Source organism: Phyllobates terribilis, unplaced genomic scaffold (assembly GCF_046119375.1).
Source record: "Phyllobates terribilis strain yellow unplaced genomic scaffold, ASM4611937v1 Scaffold_4__5_contigs__length_816908805, whole genome shotgun sequence".
NCBI lineage: Eukaryota > Metazoa > Chordata > Amphibia > Anura > Dendrobatidae > Phyllobates > Phyllobates terribilis.
This window is the reverse complement of record NW_027362764.1, coordinates 797,647,718-797,671,839: the sequence shown is the minus strand read 5'-3', so window position 1 is coordinate 797,671,839 and position 24,122 is coordinate 797,647,718. Positions and strand designations below refer to the sequence as shown.

At 48.9% G+C, this 24,122-nt stretch overlaps 1 protein-coding gene across 3 annotated transcripts in view; it reads left to right on the top strand.

Moving 5' to 3' along the window:
- LOC141266090 (uncharacterized) overlaps positions 1 to 24,122 on the top strand; it is a 327,069-nt gene that overhangs the window by 8,815 nt on the left and 294,132 nt on the right. For all 3 annotated transcript variants that reach the window (XM_073679998.1, XM_073679999.1, XM_073680000.1), the window contains exons 3-10: positions 8,529 to 8,651; positions 9,391 to 9,531; positions 10,080 to 10,205; positions 11,212 to 11,334; positions 11,430 to 11,552; positions 12,859 to 12,981; positions 13,095 to 13,217; positions 13,392 to 13,514. In XM_073679998.1, coding sequence (XP_073536099.1) covers positions 8,529 to 8,651; positions 9,391 to 9,531; positions 10,080 to 10,205; positions 11,212 to 11,334; positions 11,430 to 11,552; positions 12,859 to 12,981; positions 13,095 to 13,217; positions 13,392 to 13,514 — 1,005 coding nt within the window. The remainder of the gene's footprint in view (positions 1 to 8,528; positions 8,652 to 9,390; positions 9,532 to 10,079; positions 10,206 to 11,211; positions 11,335 to 11,429; positions 11,553 to 12,858; positions 12,982 to 13,094; positions 13,218 to 13,391; positions 13,515 to 24,122) is intronic.

Sequence of the window (24,122 nt, the reverse complement as noted above, 5' to 3'; positions counted from 1 at the left end):
ACTTTTTTTCCCTTTTCCTTCTCCAAGGAGGCCTCGTTCACTGAGTGATACTTTGCCAGGCGACCTTTGAGCTCGAAAACTTCTTCCTCTAGCTCAGCTACTCACCTCTCAGCAGCACATCTCTGAAGCTCTTCCTGCTTCAACTGCTCCTTTAAGAGTAGAGTTCTCTCAGACCTTTCTGTCTTCAATGCGCCCACTCGGCTCTCAACAGCCAGTCTCTCAAGCTACTCTTGGTTCAAATGGGCTTGTAGCGTCTCCTTGAGCTCCTTGATCTCGGCTCTTACATCCACCGAATCATGCGAGCTCGCATTATTCGAGGAGGTATTTGCTTCATACCTCCCATCTCCAGTGGCCAACTCCTGGCCCTGGTCTGTGGCTTCTCGGATAGACTCCTCCATCTTTTTCCGCTCAGCTTCCATCTTGCTGATTCTTTCCTTAAGGCACATCTCTGCCCTCTGGAGATTATCACAGAACATCTGCAGCTCCTTCACCTGAGCTTCCAGATCTAGGGTCTTTCTGCGGAGATCATCATTTTCATCACGGGTGTCCTGCAGAGTGGTCTCAACCACTTGGCACATGTGCTCTGCATCAGCCTTATCATCCTCTAGCTTTTCCTTAACCTTGAGGAGATCCTCATAGTCTCTCTTAATTTGTTGCAGTTCTCCACTGAGTTCACCATACTCCTTCTTGGATTCACACAGCTCTTTCTTCACTTGGTACAGCTCTAACTGTACCAGGGTGAAACGATCTTTCACGTCGCACAACTCATCTTCACACTCCGCTTTGTCAATCTCCAATTGAAAAACCTCCTCCTTGGTTTTGCGGCGGTCCTCCTTAATTTCCTGGAACATTTCCTTCCATTGCTTAACTTCCTCGTTGCTTCCCTCCAGTTCTCGCTGTAAGTTCCTCACAACCTGGTATATTTTCTGCCGTTCAGACTCCAGGCTCTGTTGGTCTAAGGACACGTTCTCCAGGTTTTCCCATAGTTGCTGCATGTCACTCTGACACTGCTGCCTGACAGGCTCCAGGTCTTGGTCATGACTGGCCACCTCCTCTTTCAGGGCTGTCAGATCCTGATCCTTCTGTCTCAGTACTGTACCGGAGGTTGCTACTGGCAACGTCACCTCCTCTTCTGCCTCTAAAGGAGGATATACACTTGGAACAAAGGCACACAGTACTACATTTTCTTTATTTTCACTTGCAACAAAGACTACAGGAGCAACCTTTTTGTGGCCCTTGCGCCGTCGACGATGAGAGGGGGACTTTCTCCCCTCGTCTAGCTCCTCCTGACTGAACTCTCTTTCTACTTTCGTAGTATCACCGTCAACTACGGGGTCTGTGTCACTCCCCATGGTGTTGTGCACTAACAGGTCACCTCCCACTTTGACGTCAACCCCTTCTACTGGAGCTACTCTGTTATCAACGGTCAAATCATAATTTTTAGGCGGTACCAACCCACAACCAGTAACAAATTTTGGTTTTCTATACTCTATGCTCTTTTGAAAATCCGCCCCCTTTTTAGACCCCACCCCCTTTTTGACAACCACACCTAAAGGGGGTACTTTAACAAAAAAACCCGCAACAGTCTTAGGACTCTGTTCACAACATCTCTTACCACCTCCCCGGGCACTCTGGGACAATACTGGCGCCCCCGCAGAGTTCACAGAATGGTCCACTGCCGCCATTCTATACGGTGTCAACAGCTCCTGCCGTTCCTGCACCATGTCCTGTAGACGTTTCTCAAATACCTGCTGCGATTTTAACCGGCACTTAAATTGCTCAATAGCTTCAGTCTCATTTTCTGCTCCGTTCACAGCCATCGCGGTACGCTGCTCACACTAGACACTTCACACCGCTCTTCCCGGAAAAATTTTCGTGGCCCCACCGAGCCACAGCAGACCAGGTTTGAGTTCGAGGACAATTTTCGCAACCCCGCTGAGTTAGAGCCAGATGCTTTAATCTTCGTGACCCCGCCGAGCCACAGCAAGATGCTTGCATCCACACTTGTCGTCCTGTGCCATTACCCCTAGCAACCAGGCTGCAGTTGCCTCTAGCAACCAGGCTGCAGTTGCCCCTAGCAACCAGGCTGCAGTTGCCCCCATTCTCCAACCACATGTAAGGCAGCGCTATTCATCACACTGGAGGCACTCGCTTCACCGGGTCAATTAAAGCACACATGCAATGTCTTTCCGGTTTTTCACAATCCAGCAGTTTATTATTTATCATAAACCGCTCATAACCGAGTCCATCTCAGTGGCTCGCTGACATATTACACATATAGTGTCCAAGAGCCTTTCCAGTGACAGATATGTCCACTTGGCTCCAGATACAGCCTTCAGCAGGGTAACAATATAAATGTCCACTTCAAGCAGCAGTTTGACCTTTGCCGGGTTTTAGCTGCTTCTCTCAGCTGGGTTCTGCCTCCGCTGTGGCTTTAAGGCTTCCCAGATGGAGCCTCCGGGCCACGTATCTCAAAACACAGGGGAGATCCAGCCTCTGCCTTCCAGGCTAGTGGAGTCCCACACAGGGACCAGGCCTCTCGCCCTCCAAGGCTACTGGCATCCTAAACACAGGGGGATCTAGCCTCTGCCTTCCAGGCTTCACCAGGCCTCTCTTTCTAGGCCTCACCAGGCCAACGGTGTCCCACACACAGGGAACAGGAGTCACGCCTTTATCACCCTGTTTGAAAAGCACCAGGATTTATATATCCTTCAGTGCACACAGGACCTGCAATGATGTCACAGTCATGTGATCAGTCCTTCAGTGCAAACAAGACCTGCAATGATGTCACAATCATGTGATCAGTCCTTCTGAGGGAAAGGTACATGGTCAGCCAGAACACCCTGGAGCATTACAGTGATACCGCAAGCCGCTGCATTACAATAGATATACATATACAGTATAGACCAAAAGTTTGGACACACCTCATTGAAAGATTTTTCTGTATTTTCATGACTATGAAAATTGTACATTCACACTGAAGGCATCAAAACTATGAATTATCACATGTGGAATTATATACTTAACAAAAAAGTGTGAAACAACTGAAAATATGTCTTATATTCTAGTGTCTTCAAAGTAGCCACCTTTTGCTTTGATGACTGCTTTGCACACTCTTGGCATTCTCTTGATGAGCTTCAAGAGGTAGTCACCGAAAATGGTCTTCCAACAATCTTGAAGGAGTTCCCAGAGATGCTTAGCACTTGTTGGCCCTTTTGCCTTCACTCTGCGGTCCAGCTCACCCCAAACCATCTCGATTAGGTTCAGGTCTCGTGACTGTGGAGGCGAGGTCATGTGACGTAGCCCCCCATCACTCTCCTTCTTGGTCAAATAGCCCTTACACAGCCTGGAGGTGTGTTTGGGGTCATTGTCCTGTTGAAAAATAAATGATGGTGCAACTAAACGCAAACCGGATGGAATAGCATGCCGCTGCAAGATGCTGTGGTAGCCATGCTGGTTCAGTATGCCTTCAATTTTGAATAAATCCCCAACAGTGTCACCAGCAAAGCCCCCCCACACCATCACACCTCCTCCTCCATGCTTCACGGTGGGAACCAGGCATGTAGAGTCCATCTGTTCACCTTTTCTGTGTCGGACAAAGACACGGTGGTTGGAACCAAAGATCTCAAATTTGGACTCATCAGAGCAAAGCACAGATTTCCACTGGTCTAATGTCCATTCCTTGTGTTCTTTAGCCCAAACAAGTCTCTTCTGCTTGTTGCCTGTCCTTAGCAGTGGTTTCCTAGCAGCTATTTTACCATGAAGGCCTGCTGCACAAAGTCTCCTCTTAACAGTTGTTGTAGAGATGTGTCTGCTGCTAGAACTCTGTGTGGCATTGACCTGGTCTCTAATCTGAGCTGCTGTTAACCTGCGATTTCTGAGGCTGGTGACTCGGATAAACTTATCCTCAGAAGAAGAGGTGACTCTTGGTCTTCCTTTCCTGGGGCGGTCCTCATGTGAGCCAGTTTCTTTGTAGCGCTTGATGGTTTTTGCAACTGCACATGGGGACACTTTTAAAGTTTTCCCAATTTTTCGGACTGACTGACCTTCATTTCTTAAAGTAATGATGGCCACTCGTTTTTCTTTACTTAGAATTTGTATTATGACAAGAAAAAAGAAGCTAACAGTCTATTCAGTAGGACTATCAGCTGTGTATCCACCAGACTTCTGCACAACACAACTGATGGTCCCAACCCCATTTATAAGGCAAGAAATCCCACTTATTAAACCTGACAGGGCACACCTGTGAAGTGAAAACCATTTCCGGTGACTACCTCTTGAAGCTCATCAAGAGAATGCCAAGAGTGTGCAAAGGAGTCATCAAAGCAAAAGGTGGCTACTGTGAAGACCCTAGAATATAAGACATATTTTCAGTTGTTTCACACTTTTTTGTTAAGTATATAATTCCACATGTGGTAATTCATAGTTTTGATGCCTTCAGTGTGAATGTACAATTTTCAAAGTCATGAAAATACAGAAAAATCTTTAAATGAGAGGTGTGTCCAAACTTTTGGTCTGTACTGTATGTATATTCTTTGACTGAGTAGCCAATGGCATTATAATTTGTCTTGCTAGCCATCAACTTTGGACGATTATGCGCACGCCTTATTAATAATATGGGATTCATCCGCTAGGAAGCTCCTTGTAAGGTCCTTTATATATATAAGTATTTTATTACTGTTGTGCGCTCTAAACTACAGGTATATACACGTAGGCTACCGGGACTTGATGGAGTGGTGTCTGGATGTATATGCCTGGGCGCCTTGATCTCCATGGAGACGTCCTGAGGCTTGAAAGGGCACGCACATATTGAAACCAAGACGCGCAGCATGCCTGTCTGGCTGCCGGTGCGCAGGTTTCCAGAGGGAGCGCATGCGCATAGCGCACTTCTTTACACAAATACCACGCATGCGTGTATTGCACCGCATACGCCATTGTTGACCTGGAACTAGCGATACTTCACTTCCCGGTCACTAACCTGTGTTCCCTTGTTCTGCTCCACCGCTCATGTGCATGGGCACCATGGCGGCCGGTCTGATGGCGGCCCTCTCCAGCTGACATTGCTTAATGGTAATTACCTAATGGTATATAAAGTATTTGACTGGATGAACCTCACCATTACTATTTTTCCCCTGATGAAGCCACCCTGGTAGTGGCGATACGCGTCGGGTTGGGGGTCTTCTCCCCTCACTTCACCTCTTCATACAGTTTTGCAGACATCACATACATGGCACTTTGGGCATCGTCTCTAGATAAGGGCTCTTCATCTTTTCTCGACAAGGTTGTGCCTACAGCATAACAGAACTTATCTATGTGAGTATCATTTTATATGTTTCCTGCTTTATCTTGTATTTCTAGCAGGTATTAGATACATTATTATAACAATCCTTTGGAGTGCGCCACGTTGTATTTATCATGTCTTTATGTTTGAGGTTTAGCCATCAGAATATTGTGGTGGGAATTGTTGTTATATTGAAGCCTTTGTTCTTTTTAAATGTTTTTAACCCTTGGGGTTTGTTTGTCCAGTAGCTTTGTTTAATAAAAGTGTATGATTAAAATTTGGTGATCCCGGCCTATACATACTTCTTTCTTCTTGCATACGAGGAGGACCTTGTAACTTCAATAACCTGCAGATATTTTTGGGCACCATTTACCGACCATGCTGATCTTTGGAAGGAAGCAAAGTTCCTGCCCCTGTGACATCCGTCATGTTGGCTTCTGACTGGGCCAACAAGCAAGGGATTTTGATCGCATCCCTACCCTTCCAGGGTTTTAGAAGGTTGCCATAATATATGGCACAGGGCTTCCTTTTTACTGGTCGGTGTACTTTATAGTTGACCTCTCCCACCTTTTCCACCACCCTCTAGTGCCCCTGTCACTGAGTAAGGAACTTGCTGTCCACGGTGCACACTAACACATGTACCCAATCCCCAGGTCCAAATTGTCTCACTCGGGCCAGCCGATTATACCCCCTGTATTTTGCCTCTTGAGCCTTGAGGAGTTGCTCTTTTACTTGGCCCCTCACTTTGGTCCCTCGACACAACAGATCATTATGCCTGGCCTTTGTGGAAACCGCTTAGTGGCTCCCAGCTCCTGGGGATCCCCATGTAACACACTTACATCTTTCTTCATACCTTTCACTGTTAAGATCCTGATCTGGACAGTCCCATAGTTGTCCTGGGACTCCTCCAGGTCAGGGACATTGGCTTCAGGATAGGCTTCCTCATCCTCTTCTCTAGCCAGTACAATGAACAGAAATTCACTGTTTACATCATACGACCTTGTTACCAGAGTGACTCTTGGTGGCATACCGGACTACTGGGTAGTACAGTTTTAGCCCATAATTCCCAGAACAAAGGAAAGTCATATCCAACAATTATAGCATGCAACAAGTCCTTGACCACCTCCACTTGGTGGGACACGGATCCACAGTCTGTGCGTATGTCCACCTGGGCCATGGGATAGTTCTTGGCATCTCCATGGGTATACCTTACCCCTAACCATTTCCCCGGGACTAACACATGCATAAGAGTGGCCCTCATCAGGGTCACCAAACTTTCTGAGTCAAAGACCCCAGATACAGTCACACCATTCATAGTCATGTGGCAGAGCTGATGTCACTCACCAGGGTGAGGTACAATACTGTACTTGAGATGAGCTAAATATGAGAAACGTCAGCCTACAGAGCAGTCCAGCGGTTCTGAGACCAACGGACAGTTGGCTGATTTATGCCCCGGGGTATGACAGACAGACAATGTTATGAGATGTACCTCTTGAAACCGGCTCTGACCCTTTCTGGGTCTTTGTGCGGCCCTCAGAAGTTGCCTGGAGCCCCTTCTTGTGGGTATCCCAGAAATGTGACCTCAGGCTCCCTTGATTGCTCAGGAAGTTCTCTATAGTCAAGTATCTTTACAAGAGGCTCACAAGATCTTCTGAATTCTGGGGATCTCCTTGGGCAACCCAGCTTTGCCTGGATTTCAGTAGTGAGTGGATAAATCGGTCCACCACCACTCTTTCTAATATCTGTGCTGTAGAGCAGGTCTCGGACTGCAGCCACTTTTGCATCAGGTGTAAGAGGTCGAACATTTTGGACCAGGGAGACTTGTCTCCGTGGAAGTGCCAGAAGTGCACCCGTTGTGCTCGTGCTGCCAGGGTGATGCCCAAACTTGTCACAATCTCCACATCCAGCTTGTCACGAAAAACACACTTGGTCAGACCTTGCAGCCCTCTGGCGTCCCCTTATCCTGCTGGTCCAACACGGTAATGACCAAGGATAAGCACGGGCGCAGCTGCTCTAATTTATGTCGACTATTGTGGCATGTGATGTGACAGCACGTATATATACCACCAGTTCCTTCCAGGAACGTATATATACCTCCGTCCTGCCACCCTCAAACCACAATATCACATAAATACTGGTATACTGCCACCACCGATCGCTTAACAGGTGGATCGGGTACCCGTTAGGTAACGTGAATTAGCAGGCGAGGAACGTGTTTGCTCGACATAGGACAAGAAGAACGAAGCTGGTAAATAATAATGATTTACTCCCGAAAGAGGGCAGTGTTTACAAAAGATATACAAGATATTATAAAAGAGACAATGTACATATGTGCATAAAACAGTTATTAAAATAAAAGGGGTAAATAATAGCAAAACCTGCACCACGAGGTGATGGTCTCAGATTCTGTGGGGGGACGGCTCCCCAAAAATTAAATGTGATTCTTCCACACAGCGAGGAGTGCATGCATCTGATGTCCCGGGTAAGAATGAAGTAAAATGGCTGTTCTGGTTTTTAGTAAGGGGCCAAAACTCTAGGAGACACCCATGTTGTTTACCTCGCATGGGGGCTCGGTTTTGTGAACCCACCCAGCTGAATAAGACATAAAAATCCTTCAGATTTCATATCTTGGTATGGGGGTGTCCCACATCCAAGATGGAGACATCATGTTTGCCGTCACCAATATTCATGAAGATGGATATCAAATATGATATCTCTATGACGCTCAGAAGCTCAGAACCCATTTCCCAGGTTCCTGGTGGTCTCCCAGCCACGAAAACCACACCATCACAATTGGAAAAGGGTGAACATCTCAAAAATGTGGTCCCTGTGTTTGTGACAATCATGTGCATTATTAAAATCGACATTAAAAGTTTGTACAGTTAAACAATAGGATTGGAGGGAAAATCCAGGGTATACCAGTATGCTTGCTGACGTTTTATGGCGGTAATAAAAATTCCTTGTTAGGGGGGGAGCAAGAGTCGTTCTATGTAGCCTCTTCCAAATGAGCAGGGGGTGGAGATTTAAGACATCTCTCATTTTTAAAACTAGGACAAAAATACATTTTGCCTGACACAGCTTGTCATACTTCTTGGCATCTTGTAGGTCAAGGTTGTAGTACTCTTTCTGCGGTTCCTCAGTAAAGTACAGAGCTAGAATATAGATAATGCATCATAGTTTCCACATAATGTAATCTTCTGCCCACACACTTTACTATAGCTATCACTAACTTCTGCTTGATTCACAGATGTTGATGAATGTGCTGCACTGGAGCCCCCTTGTGGACTGTACGCAAATTGCACCAATACAATTGGATCATTTATCTGTCGCTGTCATCGGGGTTTCCTCAGAGGACAAAGTGGCTGCCAGGGTGAGGAAGACCCAGCTATATTGTTATATATATATATTTCTACAGAGTATAATCAACAGTGATCCTGCCAAATGTGATTTTATCATTGCTCCATAACTTACCTGAGTCACTAGATGTGGAGACTGATTATCATACAGTGAAATGTAGTCTATTGTTCTCTGTTATCAGCCATTTCAGACCAGGGCGAGGCTGAGGAGCAGTCAGGGAGAAGGTAAGTATTGGATGGTTATTCTCATGTAACACTAGATCTATTCATTCTCTCGATATTTCAGAACTTTAGGAGGATCTTCTGGCATTGGTCACAGGACAGTAGAGATCACTAATCAGTACGTGATGGGACAGGTTACTGCTAGTGATGAGCGAGCATGTTCTGTTAACCCTTTCGGCGAGCATGCGTGTTACTCGAGATTTACGAGCATGCTCGGGTGCTCGCCGAGTATCTTCAGCGTGCTCGGGCGTTATGCTTGAGTCACTCTGTGTGCATGATTTGCGACTTTTTTACAGCTTTAATACATGTGAGGAATGCCTAAGAAACAAGCATTCATCACATGTATTAAAGCTGTCAAACAGTCACAAATCACGTGCACGGAGTGACTCAAACATAACACCCGAGCACGCTGAAGATACTCGGCGAGCACCCGAGCATGCTCGTAAATCTCGAGTAACGAGCATGCTCTCTCATCACTAGTTACTGCCCCTATCGGCATCACTGAACAGAACATCTTCTGGTTCTTTCCAGACGTGGATGAATGCCAGGTGGCTGAGATAACCGGGCTCCATGCCTGTCTGCCACACTCCACTTGTCTGAACACCATTGGATCCTTCATCTGCAGCTGTGATGTGGGCTTTGTCTTTGGCTTGGATGGTAAACATTGTGTTGGTGAGTACGGTGTTTATGTGATTTCATATGACATTTTATTACAAAAACTCCTAATTTTTACCTTATCAGATCCTTCAGGTGCAGCTTCAACAAGGGCTTTGTCTTTGGGCTGGACAGTAAACATTGCGTCAGAGAGTATGGGGCTACTGTGACTTGATATGACAGCCTAGGACAATAAATCCTGCTTTTTGCACCATTAGATCTTCAGCTGGATCTGTGATGACGGCTTTTTCTCTGGTCGGATTGTAGTTGAAGTCCTCATGTAACCATCCTCCATATCTTACTTGTTAGTGTAGTGGTGGAGGATATATAGTCCTATACTGGTTGCTATCACCAATGTGGAAGGGATCATGGGGGATGATGACCTGAACTAATGTACAGTGCGAAAGGATCCCATTATGCTTCGTTGACATTAGGTCTGTCAAGAGAGAAGAAACCATAAATAAGGTCAATCCATGGGGCTGCCAATATTCAAGACCATTGCAGGTGACCACCTTAATGAAAAATGTGGAATGCGTTATAAAACCGTCATGTTGTTGTCCGGACAGATGTGGACGAATGCGCTTTTGAAGATGGATGTCGTGGTGAAATGGGGAACCTTTGTGTGAACACTGATGGGAGTTATCGCTGCAGTTGTCAGGCAGGATTCCAGGAGTCAGGACTCTCCTGCATCGGTGAGTGATCGATGGACCAATGCAGGTCAGAGGAAACCCATCGTCTGCAGGACCAGGACTTTATGTGCTCAGATTGTGTCCTTGTTCAGATGGAAATCAGTTTTCTCTATTCCATAAATTGACGACAGCTTCCCGGGCCTTCCACAGTCAGCATGGAGCATTTAATTCATGACAAAACCGGAGAAATGGAGAGTATATATGGCATAAAAATCGAATTTTTTATTTATAATTCAGTAAAATGTATATTTAAACATTCATAAAGTATTAAATCACCAAAGTTCATTTAGAATAAAGAAAAGTGCAAAAAATGTGAAAAGGCCATTGCATCACCCCAGTAAAAGTTCCCCAGTGGTATTCATAAGTCCTACCTAGAGCTGAAATATACAGCATAGGGTAATGTGCATCAGTTCTACATTATATGAGTAAAATAAGTCTTACTTACCACTAAAAGTAGAGGGGGAGCATGCAAAGGCCCGCAATATGTGGTATTCCGGCACACAAAGCCCCGACGCACGTTTCGCCACTAAAGCAGTGGCTTTATCAAGAGGCATATATGTAATTGAGTAAAAGGACCTTATACCTCCCCAAAGGATCACATGACACAATTGCGGTCATGTGATTGGGAGGTATTTCCCAAGTAGCAGGTGCTCCATGGCGCATGCACCAGGTCCCGGGATCCCACGGCGCGAGCGTCGGTCGTCATCCCCGGGAACTAAGAACCCTCCCACGTCATTTCCAACGGAATCACAATTGTGACCCCAAATCTCTGAGGATACGTGATATTCGATTTTTATGCCATATATACTCTCCATTTCTCCCGTTTTGTCATGTCTATGTAAGTAGGCATAAGGGTGATAGGCTTAATGTATTTACTGATGGCCTGTTCACCTGATCTTTGATATGAAGGCCGACTTATGTTTACTAAGCATTTAATTTATGTAGACCACCATGATACAACTGTCCGGCATGCGCCTTTATATCTCAGGATTTGTGTCTATTCCCTCAGATGTGGACGAATGTAAGGACAATCTTAATATCTGTTCTGGGATTGGGGTCTGTGAGAATATGGTCGGGAGTTACCGCTGTGGTTGTCAGCCTGGTTTTCGAGGAAATGGTACCTATTGTGAAGGTTGGTACCATATATGTAGTAGTTATTTCCCTTATGTAGACAATCATCATAGGGTGCACAGCTACTCCTGGTCTATCATAATGTTCCTTTTACAGATGAGAACGAGTGTGTCTCAGGAAGACACGGATGTGACACTAACGCCCACTGTGGAAACGTCATCGGGTCCTACTTCTGTCAGTGCTACCAAGGATTCAACGGAGATGGCTACAGCTGCTTCGGTGAGGATTAGAGAGCATGGATGTGTACCTGTGAATTATGAGTAGTGTTTACTGTGATGGAGACTTTCATGTCCTCCATGATTTTCCTTCATCTCTGCGATCTTCTGGGAAGGGTAGATTCTTTCAGGGCAAAGAGTAAATAAGTAGCATCCTGGACTTACCCTCGATAGGCGCATCCTGGACTTACCCTCGATAGGCGCATCCTGGACTTACCCTCGAGAGGCGCATCCTGGACTTACCCTCGAGAGGCGCATCCTGGACTTACCCTCGAGAGGCGCATCCTGGACTTACCCTCGATAGGTGCATCCTGGACTTACCCTCGATAGGCGCATCCTGGACTTACCCTCGATAGGCGCATCCTGGACTTACCCTCGAGAGGCGCATCCTGGACTTACCCTCGAGAGGCGCATCCTGGACTTACCCTCGATAGGCGCATCCTGGACTTACCCTCGATAGGCGCATCCTGGACTTACCCTCGATAGGCGCATCCTGGACTTACCCTCGATAGGCGCATCCTGGACTTACCCTCGAGCCTCTCTATACTTGCTCCTCATTAAATATTCATCACAAATATATTCTTTATCAGATTACGTAAGTTGAGGTTTGTGATGTAGTCGAGTTTAAAAACTTCTCACCTCTCAGACCACCCGAGCCAAATCTCCCAAGGGCTCGGGATGATCCTCCACCTCCTCTAGACTCCTGGTGCCTAATCAAATCCCATCCACAAAGTCTTGAGCTCTCCAAACACAACTCAAAGACCTTGAAAATGTTCTTCCCACTGACACAGACTTCTTCCTATGTGGGCCATAGTGTCCTTATAAAAAGGTGATTAGCCCAACACCTAGAAAAATCTCATAAAGTGAACCAGTGGTTTTCAGACATGCCGAATTTACATTACTAAAAGAAAAAAACATGATTTCCTAGATATGTCCACAGTCAAAGTCTCCATGACCTGAGGCCTACATGAGTTCTACGAGTTTGTAGAGAAGATTAGTGGCTTTTCTCTAAGTTTTCTAATGCCCTTTGTTCCTAATAAACGTGAATCATTCCCACTCACCGAGTCATTGGACCAGAGACATTCACCCCACATAATATATCATTGACCACCCCAACTCATCTCGAGCCTGCCATATCTACTCCTACATAAATCCACCATTTTCCCCTGAAGGAACCTAAAACTGTCCTCTATTCCTGCCCTACCTCAACTTCTTCTGCCTTGACCAATGACTTCATCTGATATTTCATCATCTCACACATAAGTTTATTGCCTCATTCCTTGATTTGTGCAAATTCCTTTACTTTCCAGATATTGATGAATGCTCTGTGGATAACGGGTTCTGTGAGCAACTGTGCGTGAACCAGGCGGGTAGTTTCCAGTGCCAGTGCCACCAGGGGTATCGTCTACTGAACAATGGAAAGAACTGTACAGGTGATGAACATTGGACAAGGGTCAGAACTTCCAACTGCAGACAAACAGATGATGTTGTTGAGTTGGGTAGGGGTTTTCTTACCTCTCACTCTTTCTAATGGTTTTTCCATTAGACTTTGATGAGTGTCAGATCGAGAATGGGAAATGCCAACAGATGTGTAGAAACACGAACGGATCCTACCAGTGCTTGTGCCAGATTGGATTTCAGTTACACGTGGATCAACGCCAGTGTGTGGGTAAGAAACCGGTTTATTATGCAGGGCAATAATCCGAGCATGCTCCAACTGCATGGAGGGAACCCAGAGAAATTACAGGGACGTTACAGCTGCATAGACTATGGACCTGAGGACGCAGCTTGGAGTTCGCCATTATAGAATCTTTTCATAATTGTATTATTTAATTATTGTCAGATATAGATGAGTGTAAGATTGATAATGGAGGCTGCTCCCATTCCTGTAATAACACCGAGGGAGGATTCGTCTGTCTGTGCCCTCCTCACCAGGCCCTGACCAAGAATAAGCAGACCTGTGTTAGTGAGTATGAACAATCTACCAAGAGGTCTGGGTCAAAACGGGACTGTATCACAACCAATCGCCATCCAAATACCACCAGTCCCTCTATACCCTGTGCCATAATCCGGTCATTACACCACCAGCCCCTCTATAACCTGTGCCATCATACGGTCATTACACCACCAGCCCCTCTATACCCTGTGTCATCATCCTGTCATTACACCACCAGCCCCACTATACCCTGTGCCATTATCCAGTCATTACACCACCAGCCCCTCTATACCCTGTGTCATCATCCGATCATTACACCACCAGCCCCTCTATACCCTGTGTCATCATCCGGTCATTACACCACCAGACCCTCTATACCCTGTGCCATCATCCGATCATTACACCACCAGCCCCTCTATACCCTGTGTCATCATCCAGCCATTACACCACCAGCCCCTCTATACCCTGTGCCATCATCCGGTCATTACACCACCAGCCCCTCTATACCCTGTGCCATCACCCAGTCATTATACCACCAGCCCCTCTATAACCTGTGCCATCATCCTGTCATTACACCACCAGCCCCTCTATAACCTGTGCCATCATCCTGTCATTACACAACCAGCCCCTCTATACCCTGTGCCATCATCCGGTCATTACACCACCAGCCCCTCTATACCCTGTGTCATCATCCGGTCATTACACCACCAGCTCTTCTATACCCTGTGTCATCATCCAGTCATTACACCACCAGCCCCTCTATACCCTGTGCCATCATCCAGTCATTACACCACCAGCCCCTCTATACCCTGTGCCATCATCCGGTCATTACACCACCAGCCCCTCTATACCCTGTGTCATCATCCGGTCATTACACCACCAGCCCCTCTATACCCTGTGCCATCATCCAGCCATTACACCACCAGCCCCTCTATACCCTGTGCCATCATCCGGTCATTACACCACCAGCCCCTCTATACCCTGTGCCATCATGCAGTCATTACACCACCAGCCCCTCTATACCCTGTGCCATCATCCAGTCATTACACCACCAGTCCCTCTATACCCTGTGCCATCATCCGGTCATTACACCACCAGCCCCTCTATACCCTGTGCCATCATCCAGTCATTACACCACCAGCCCCTCTATACCCTGTGCCATCATCCGGTCATTACACCACCAGCCCCTCTATACCCTGTGTCATCATCCAGTCATTACACCACCAGCCCCTCTATACCCTGTGCCATCACCCAGTCATTACACCACCAGCTCTTCTATACCCTGTGTCATCATCCGGTCATTACACCACCAGCCCCTCTATACCCTGTGTCATCATCCAGTCATTACACCACCAGCCCCTCTATACCCTGTGCCATCATCCAGTCATTACACCACCAGCTCCTCTATACCCTGTGCCATCATCCAGTCATTACACCACCAGCCCCTCTATAACCTGTGCCATCATCCTGTCATTACACCACCAGCCCCTCTATAACCTGTGCCATCATCCTGTCATTACACCACCAGCCCCTCTATAACCTGTGCCATCATCCGGTCATTACACCACCAGCCCCTCTATAACCTGTGCCATCATCCTGTCATTACACCACCAGCCCCTCTATAACCTGTGCCATCATACTGTCATTACACCACCAGCCCCTCTATAACCTGTGCCATCATCCAGTCATTACACCACCAGCCCCTCTATACCCTGTGCCATCATCCGGTCATTACACCACCAGCCCCTCTATACCCTGTGTCATCATCCGGTCATTACACCACCAGCCCCTCTATACCCTGTGCCATCATCCAGCCATTACACCACCAGCCCCTCTATACCCTGTGCCATCATCCGGTCATTACACCACCAGCCCCTCTATACCCTGTGCCATCATGCAGTCATTACACCACCAGCCCCTCTATACCCTGTGCCATCATCCAGTCATTACACCACCAGTCCCTCTATACCCTGTGCCATCATCCGGTCATTACACCACCAGCCCCTCTATACCCTGTGCCATCATCCAGTCATTACACCACCAGCCCCTCTATACCCTGTGCCATCATCCGGTCATTACACCACCAGCCCCTCTATACCCTGTGTCATCATCCAGTCATTACACCACCAGCCCCTCTATACCCTGTGCCATCACCCAGTCATTACACCACCAGCTCTTCTATACCCTGTGTCATCATCCGGTCATTACACCACCAGCCCCTCTATACCCTGTGTCATCATCCAGTCATTACACCACCAGCCCCTCTATACCCTGTGCCATCATCCAGTCATTACACCACCAGCTCCTCTATACCCTGTGCCATCATCCAGTCATTACACCACCAGCCCCTCTATAACCTGTGCCATCATCCTGTCATTACACCACCAGCCCCTCTATAACCTGTGCCATCATCCTGTCATTACACCACCAGCCCCTCTATAACCTGTGCCATCATCCGGTCATTACACCACCAGCCCCTCTATAACCTGTGCCATCATCCTGTCATTACACCACCAGCCCCTCTATAACCTGTGCCATCATACTGTCATTACACCACCAGCCCCTCTATAACCTGTGCCATCATCCTGTCATTACACCACCAGCCCCTCTATAACCTGTGCCATCATCCGGTCATTACACCACCAGCCCCTCTATAACCTGTGCCATCATCCTGTCATTACACCACCAGCCCCTCTATAACCTGTGCCATCATCCGGTCATTACACCACCAGCCCCTCTATACCCTGTGCCATCATCCTGTCATTACACCACCAGCCCCTCTATACCCTGTGCCATCATACTGTCATTACACCACCAGTCCCTCTATACCCTGTGCCATCATCCAGTCATTACACCACCAGCCCCTCTATACCCTGTGCCATCATCCAGTCATTACACCACCAGCCCCTCTATAGCCTTTGCCATCATCCGGTCATTACACCACCAGCCCCTCTATACCCTGTGCCATCATCCAGCCATTACACCACCAGCCCCTCTATACCCTGTGCCATCATCCAGCCATTACACCACCAGCTCCTCTATATCCTGTGCCATCATCCAGTAATTAGACAACCAACCCCTCTGTATCCTGTACCATCATCTGGTCATTACACCACCAGCCCCTCTATACCCTGTGTCATCATCCTGTCATTACACCACCAGACCCTCTATACCCTGTGCCATCATCCGGTCATTACACCACCAGCCCCTCTATACCCTGTGCCATCATCCAGTCATTACATCACCAGCTCCTCTATATCCTGTGCCATCATCCAGTCATTAGACAACCAACCCCTCTGTATCCTGTACCATCATCCGGTCATTACACCACCAGCCCCTCTATACCCTGTGTCATCATCCTGTCATTACACCACCAGCCCCTCTATACCCTGTGCCATCATCCAGTCATTACACCACCAGCCCCTCTATATCCTGTGCCATCATCCAGTCATTACACCACCAGACCATCTATAACCTGTGCCATCATCCAGTCATTACACCACCAGCCCCTCTAAATCCTGTGCCATCATCCAGTCATTACACCACCAGCCCCTCTATACCCTGTGCCATCATCCAGTCATTACACCACCAGCTCCTCTATACCCTGTGTCATCATCCGGTCATTACACCACCAGCTCCTCTATACCCTGTGTCATCATCCGGTCATTACAACACCAGCCCCTCTATACCCTGTGCCATCATCCAGTCATTACACCACCAGCCCCTCTATACCCTGTGCCATCATCCAGTCATTACACCACGAGCCCCTCTATACCCTGTGTCATCATCCAGTCATTACACCACCAGCCCCTCTATACCCTGTGTCATCATCCAGTCATTACACCACCAGCCCCTCTATATCCTGTGCCATCATCCAGTCATTACACCACCAGCCCCTCTATACCCTGTGCCATCACCCAGTCCTTACACCACCAGCCCCTCTATACCCTGTTCCATCATCCGGTCATTACACCACCAGCCCCTCTATATCCTGTGCCATCATCCAGTCATTACAGCACCAGCCTCTCTATACCCTGTGCCATCATCCAGTCATAACACCACCAAACCCTCTATACCCTGTGCCATCATCCAGTCATTACACCACCAGCTCCTCTATACCCTGTGCCATCATCCAGTCATTACACCACCAAACCCTCTATACCCTGTGCCATCATCCAGTCATTACACCACCAGCTCCTCTATACCCTGTTCCATCATCAGGTCATTACACCACCAGCCCCTCTATATCCTGTGCCATCATCCAGTCATTACAGAACCAGCCTCTCTATACCCTGTGCCATCATCCAGTCATTACACCACCAAACCCTCTATACCCTGTGCCATCATCCAGTCATTACACCACCAGCCCCTCTATACCCTGTGCCATCATCCGGTCATTTCACCACCAGCCCCTCTATACCCTGTGCCATCATCCGGTCATTTCACCACCAGCTCCTCTATACCCTGTGCCATCATCCAGTCATTACACCACCAGCCCCTCTATACCCTGTGCCATCATCCGGTCATTTCACCACCAGCTCCTCTATACCCTGTGCCATCATCCAGTCATTACACCACCAGCCCCTCTATACCCTGTGCCATCATCCGGTCATTTCACCACCAGCTCCTCTATACCCTGTGCCATCATCCAGTCATTACACCACCAGCCCCTCTATATCCTGTGCCATCATCCAGTCATTACACCACCAGCCCCTCTATACCCTGTGCCATCATCCGGTCATTTCACCACCAGCTCCTCTATACCCTGTGCCATCATCCAGTCATTACATCACCAGCCCCTCTATACCCTGTGCCATCATCCAGTCATTACACCACCAGCCCCTCTATACCCTGTGCCATCATCCGGTCATTTCACCACCAGCTCCTCTATACCCTGTGCCATCTTCCAGTCATTACACCACCAGCCCCTCTATACCCTGTGCCATCATCCAGTCATTACACCACCAGTCCCTCTATACCCTGTGCCATCATCCGGTCATTACACCCTCAGCCCCGCTATACCCTGTGCCATCATCCAGTCATTACACCACCAGCCCCACTATACCCTGTGCCATCATCCAGTCATTACACCACCAGCCCCTCTATACCCTGTGCCTTCATCCAGTCATTACACCACCAGCCCCTCTATACCCTGTGCCATCATCCGGTCATTACACCCTCAGCCCCGCTATACCCTGTGCCATCATCCAGTCATTACACCACCAGCCCCTCTATACCCTGTGCCATCATCCAGTCATTACACCCTCAGCCCCGCTATACCCTGTGCCATCATCCAGTCATTACACTACCAGCCCCTCTATACCCTGTGCCATCTTCCAGTCATTACACCACCAGCCCCTCTATACCCTGTGCCATCATCCAGTCATTACACCACCAGTCCCTCTATACCCTGTGCCATCATCCGGTCATTACACCACCAGTCCCTCTATACCCTGTGCCATCATCCAGTCATTACACCACCAGCCCCTCTATACCCTGTGCCATCATCCAGTCATTACACCCTCAGCCCCGCTATACCCTGTGCCATCATCCAGTCATTACACCACCAGCCCCTCTATACCCTGTGCCTTCATCCAGTCATTACACCACCAGCCCCTCTATACCCTGTGTCATCATCCGGTCATTACACCACCAGCCCCTCTATACCCTGTGCCATCATCCAGTCATTACACCCTCAGCCCCGCTATACCCTGTGCCATCATCCAGTCATTACACCACCAGCCCCTCTATACCCTGTGCCTTCATCCAGTCATTACACCACCAGCCCCTCTATACCCTGTGCCATCATCCAGTATTACACCACCAGTCCCTCTATACCCTGTGCCATCATCCGGTCATTACACCACCAGTCCCTCTATACCCTGTGCCATCATCCAGTCATTACACCACCAGCCCCTCTATACCCTGTGCCTTCATCCAGTCATTACACCACCAGCCCCTCTATACCCTGTGCCATCATCCAGTCATTACACCACCAGCCCCTCTATACCCTGTGCCTTCATCCAGTCATTACACCACCAGCCCCTCTATACCCTGTGTCATCATCCGGTCATTACACCACCAGCCCCTCTATACCCTGTGCCATCATCCAGTCATTACACCCTCAGCCCCTCTATACCCTGTGCCTTCATCCAGTCATTACACCACCAGCCCCTCTATACCCTGTGCCTTCATCCAGTCATTACACCACCAGCCCCTCTATACCCTGTGCCATCATCCACTCATTACACCCCCAGCCCCTCTATACCCTGTGCCATCATCCGGTCATTTCACCACCAGCCCCTCTATACCCTGTGCCATCATCCGGTCATTTCACCACCAGCTCCTCTATACCCTGTGCCATCATCCAGTCATTACACCACCAGCCCCTCTATACCCTGTGCCATCATCCACTCATTACACCCCCAGCCCCTCTATACCCTGTGCCATCATCCGGTCATTTCACCACCAGCCCCTCTATACCCTGTGCCATCATCCGGTCATTTCACCCCCAGCCCCTCTATACCCTGTGCCATCATCCGGTCATTTCACCACCAGCCCCTCTATACCCTGTGCCATCATCCGGTCATTTCACCACCAGCTCCTCTATACCCTGTGCCATCATCCGGTCATTTCACCACCAGCTCCTCTATACCCTGTGCCATCATCCAGTCATTACACCACCAGCCCCTCTATACCCTGTGCCATCATCCAGTCATTACACCACCAGCCCCTCTATACCCTGTGCCATCATCCAGTCATTACACCACCAGCCCCTCTATACCCTGTGCCTTCATCCAGTCATTACACCACCAACCCCTCTATACCCTGTGCCTTCATCCAGTCATTACACCACCAGCCCCTCTATACCCTGTGCCTTCATCCAGTCATTACACCACCAGCCCCTCTATACCCTGTGCCTTCATCCAGTCATTACACCACCAGCCCCTCTATACCCTGTGCCATCATCCAGTCATTACACCACCAGCCCCTCTATACCCTGTGCCATCATCCGGTCATTTCACCACCAGCTCCTCTATACCCTGTGCCATCATCCGGTCATTACACCACCAGCCCCTCTATACCCTGTGCCATCATCCGGTCATTTCACCACCAGCTCCTCTATACCCTGTGCCATCATCCAGTCATTACACTACCAGCACCTCTATACCCTGTGCCATCTTCCAGTCATTACACCACCAGCCCCTCTATACCCTGTGCCATCATCCAGTCATTACACCACCAGCCCCTCTATACCCTGTGCCATCATCCAGTCATTACACCACCAGTCCCTCTATACCCTGTGCCATCATCCGGTCATTTCACCACCAGCTCCTCTATACCCTGTGCCATCATCCAGTCATTACACTACCAGCCCCTCTATACCCTGTGCCATCATCCAGTCATTACACCACCAGCCCCTCTATACCCTGTGCCATCATCCAGTCATTACACCACCAGCCCCTCTATACACTGTGCCATCATCCAGTCATTACACCACCAGTCCCTCTATACCCTGTGCCATCATCCGGTCATTACACCACCAGTCCCTCTATACCCTGTGCCATCATCCAGTCATTACACCACCAGCCCCTATATACCCTGTGCCATCATCCAGTCATTACACCACCAGCCCCTCTATACCCTGTATCATCATTCGGTCATTACACCACCAGCCCCTCTATACCCTGTGCCATCATTCGGTCATTACGCCACCAGACCCTCTATACCCTGTGCCATCATCCAATCATTACACCACCAGCCCCTCTATACCCTATGCCATTATCCAGTCATTACACCACCAGCCCCCCTATACCCTATGCCATCATCCAGTCATTACACCACCAGCCCCTCTATACCCTGTGCCATCATCCAGTCATTACACCACCAGCCCCTCTATATCCTGTGCCATCATCCAGTCATTACACCACCAGCCCCTCTATACCCTATACCATCATCCAGTCATTACACCACCAGCCCCTCTATACCCTGTGCCATCATCCAGTCATTACACCACCAGCCCCTCTATACCCTGTGCCATCAACCAGTCATTACACCCCCAGCCCCTCTATACCCTGTGTCATCATCCAGTCATTACACCACCAGTCCCTCTATACCCTGTGCCATCATCCAGTCATTACACCACCAGCCCCTCTATACCCTGTGCCATCATCCAGTCATTACACCACCAGCCCCTCTATACCCTGTGCCATCATCCAATCATTACACCACCAGACCCTCTTTACCCTGTGCCATCATCCGGTCATTACACCACCAGCCCCTCTATACCCTGTGCCATCATCAATTCCTTACACCACCAGACCCGTTTTACCCTGTGCCATCATCCGGTCATTACACCACCAGCCTCTCTATACCCTATGCCATCATCCAGTCATTACACCACCAGCCCCTCTATACCCTGTGCCATCATCCGGTCATTTCACCACCAGCCCCTCTATACCCTGTGCCATCATCCTGTCATTACACCACCAGCTCCTCTATACCCTGTGCCATCATCCAGTCATTACACCACCAGCCCCTCTATACCCTGTGCCATCATCCGGTCATTTCACCACCAGCTCCTCTATACCCTGTGCCATCATCCAGTCATTACACCACCAGCCCCTCTATACCCTGTGCCATCATCCGGTCATTACACCCTCAGCCCCGCTATACCCTGTGCCATCATCCAGTCATTACACCACCAGCCCCTCTATACCCTGTGCCAACATCCAGTCATTACACCACCAGCCCCTCTATACCCTGTGCCTTCATCAAGTCATTACACCACCAGCCCCTCTATACCCTGTGCCTTCATCCAGTCATTACACCACCAGCCCCTCTATACCCTGTGCCTTCATCCAGTCATTACACCACCAGCCCCTCTATACCCTGTGCCTTCATCCAGTCATTACACCACCAGCCCCTCTATACCCTGTGCCATCATCCGGTCATTTCACCACCAGCTCCTCTATACCCTGTGCCATCATCCAGTCATTACACCACCAGCCCCTCTATACCCTGTGCCATCATCCGGTCATTTCACCACCAGCTCCTCTATACCCTGTGCCATCATCCAGTCATTACACCACCAGTCCCTCTATACCCTGTGCCATCATCCGGTCATTACACCACCAGTCCCTCTATACCCTGTGCCATCATCCAGTCATTACACCACCAGTCCCTCTATACCCTGTGCCATCATCCAGTCATTACACCACCAGCCCCTCTATACCCTGTGCCATCATCCGGTCATTTCACCACCAGCTCCTCTATACCCTGTGCCATCATCCAGTCATTACACCACCAGTCCCTCTATACCCTGTGCCATCATCCGGTCATTACACCACCAGTCCCTCTATACCCTGTGCCATCATCCGGTCATTACACCACCAGTCCCTCTATACCCTGTGCCTTCATCCAGTCATTACACCACCAGCCCCTCTATACCCTGTGCCTTCATCCAGTCATTACACCACCAGCCCCTCTATACCCTGTGCCATCATCCGGTCATTACACCACCAGTCCCTCTATACCCTGTGCCATCATCCAGTCATTACACCACCAGCCCCTCTATACCCTGTGCCATCATCCAGTCATTACACTACCAGCCCCTCTATACCCTGTGCCATCTTCCAGTCATTGCACCACCAGCCCCTCTATACCCTGTGCCATCATCCAGTCATTACACCACCAGTCCCTCTATACCCTGTGCCATCATCCGGTCATAACACCACCAGTCCCTCTATACCCTGTGCCATCATCCAGTCATTACACCACCAGCCCCTCTATACCCTGTGCCATCATCCAGTCATTACACCACCAGCCCCTCTATACCCTGTATCATCATTCGGTCATTACACCACCAGCCCCTCTATACCCTGTGCCATCATTCGGTCATTACGCCACCAGACCCTCTATACCCTGTGCCATCATCCAGTCATTACACCCCCAGCCCCGCTATACCCTGTGCCATCATCCAGTCATTACACCACCAGTCCCTCTATACCCTGTGCCATCATCCAGTCATTACACCACCAGACCCTCTATACCCTGTGCCATCATCCAATCATTACACCACCAGACCCTCTTTACCCTGTGCCATCATCCGGTCATTACACCACCAGCCCCTCTATACCCTGTGCCATCATCAATTCCTTACACCACCAGACCCGTTTTACCCTGTGCCATCATCCGGTCATTACACCACCAGCCCCTCTATACCCTGTGCCATCATCCAGTCATTACACCACCAGCCCCTCTATACCCTATGCCATCATCCAGTCATTACACCACCAGCCCCTCTATACCCTGTGCCATCATCCAGTCATTACACCACCAGACCCTCTTTACCCTGTGCCATCATCCGGTCATTACACCACCAGTCCCTCTATACCCTGTGCCATCATCCAGTCATTACACCACCAGACCCTCTTTACCCCGTGCCATCATTCAGTCATTACACCACCAGCTCCTCTATACCCTGTGCCATCATCCAGTCATTACACCACCAGCCCCTCTATACCCTGTGCCATCATCCAGTCATTAAACCACCAGCCCCTCTATACCCTGTGCCATCATCCAGTCATTACACCACCAGACCCTCTATACCCTGTGTCATCATCCAGTCATTACACC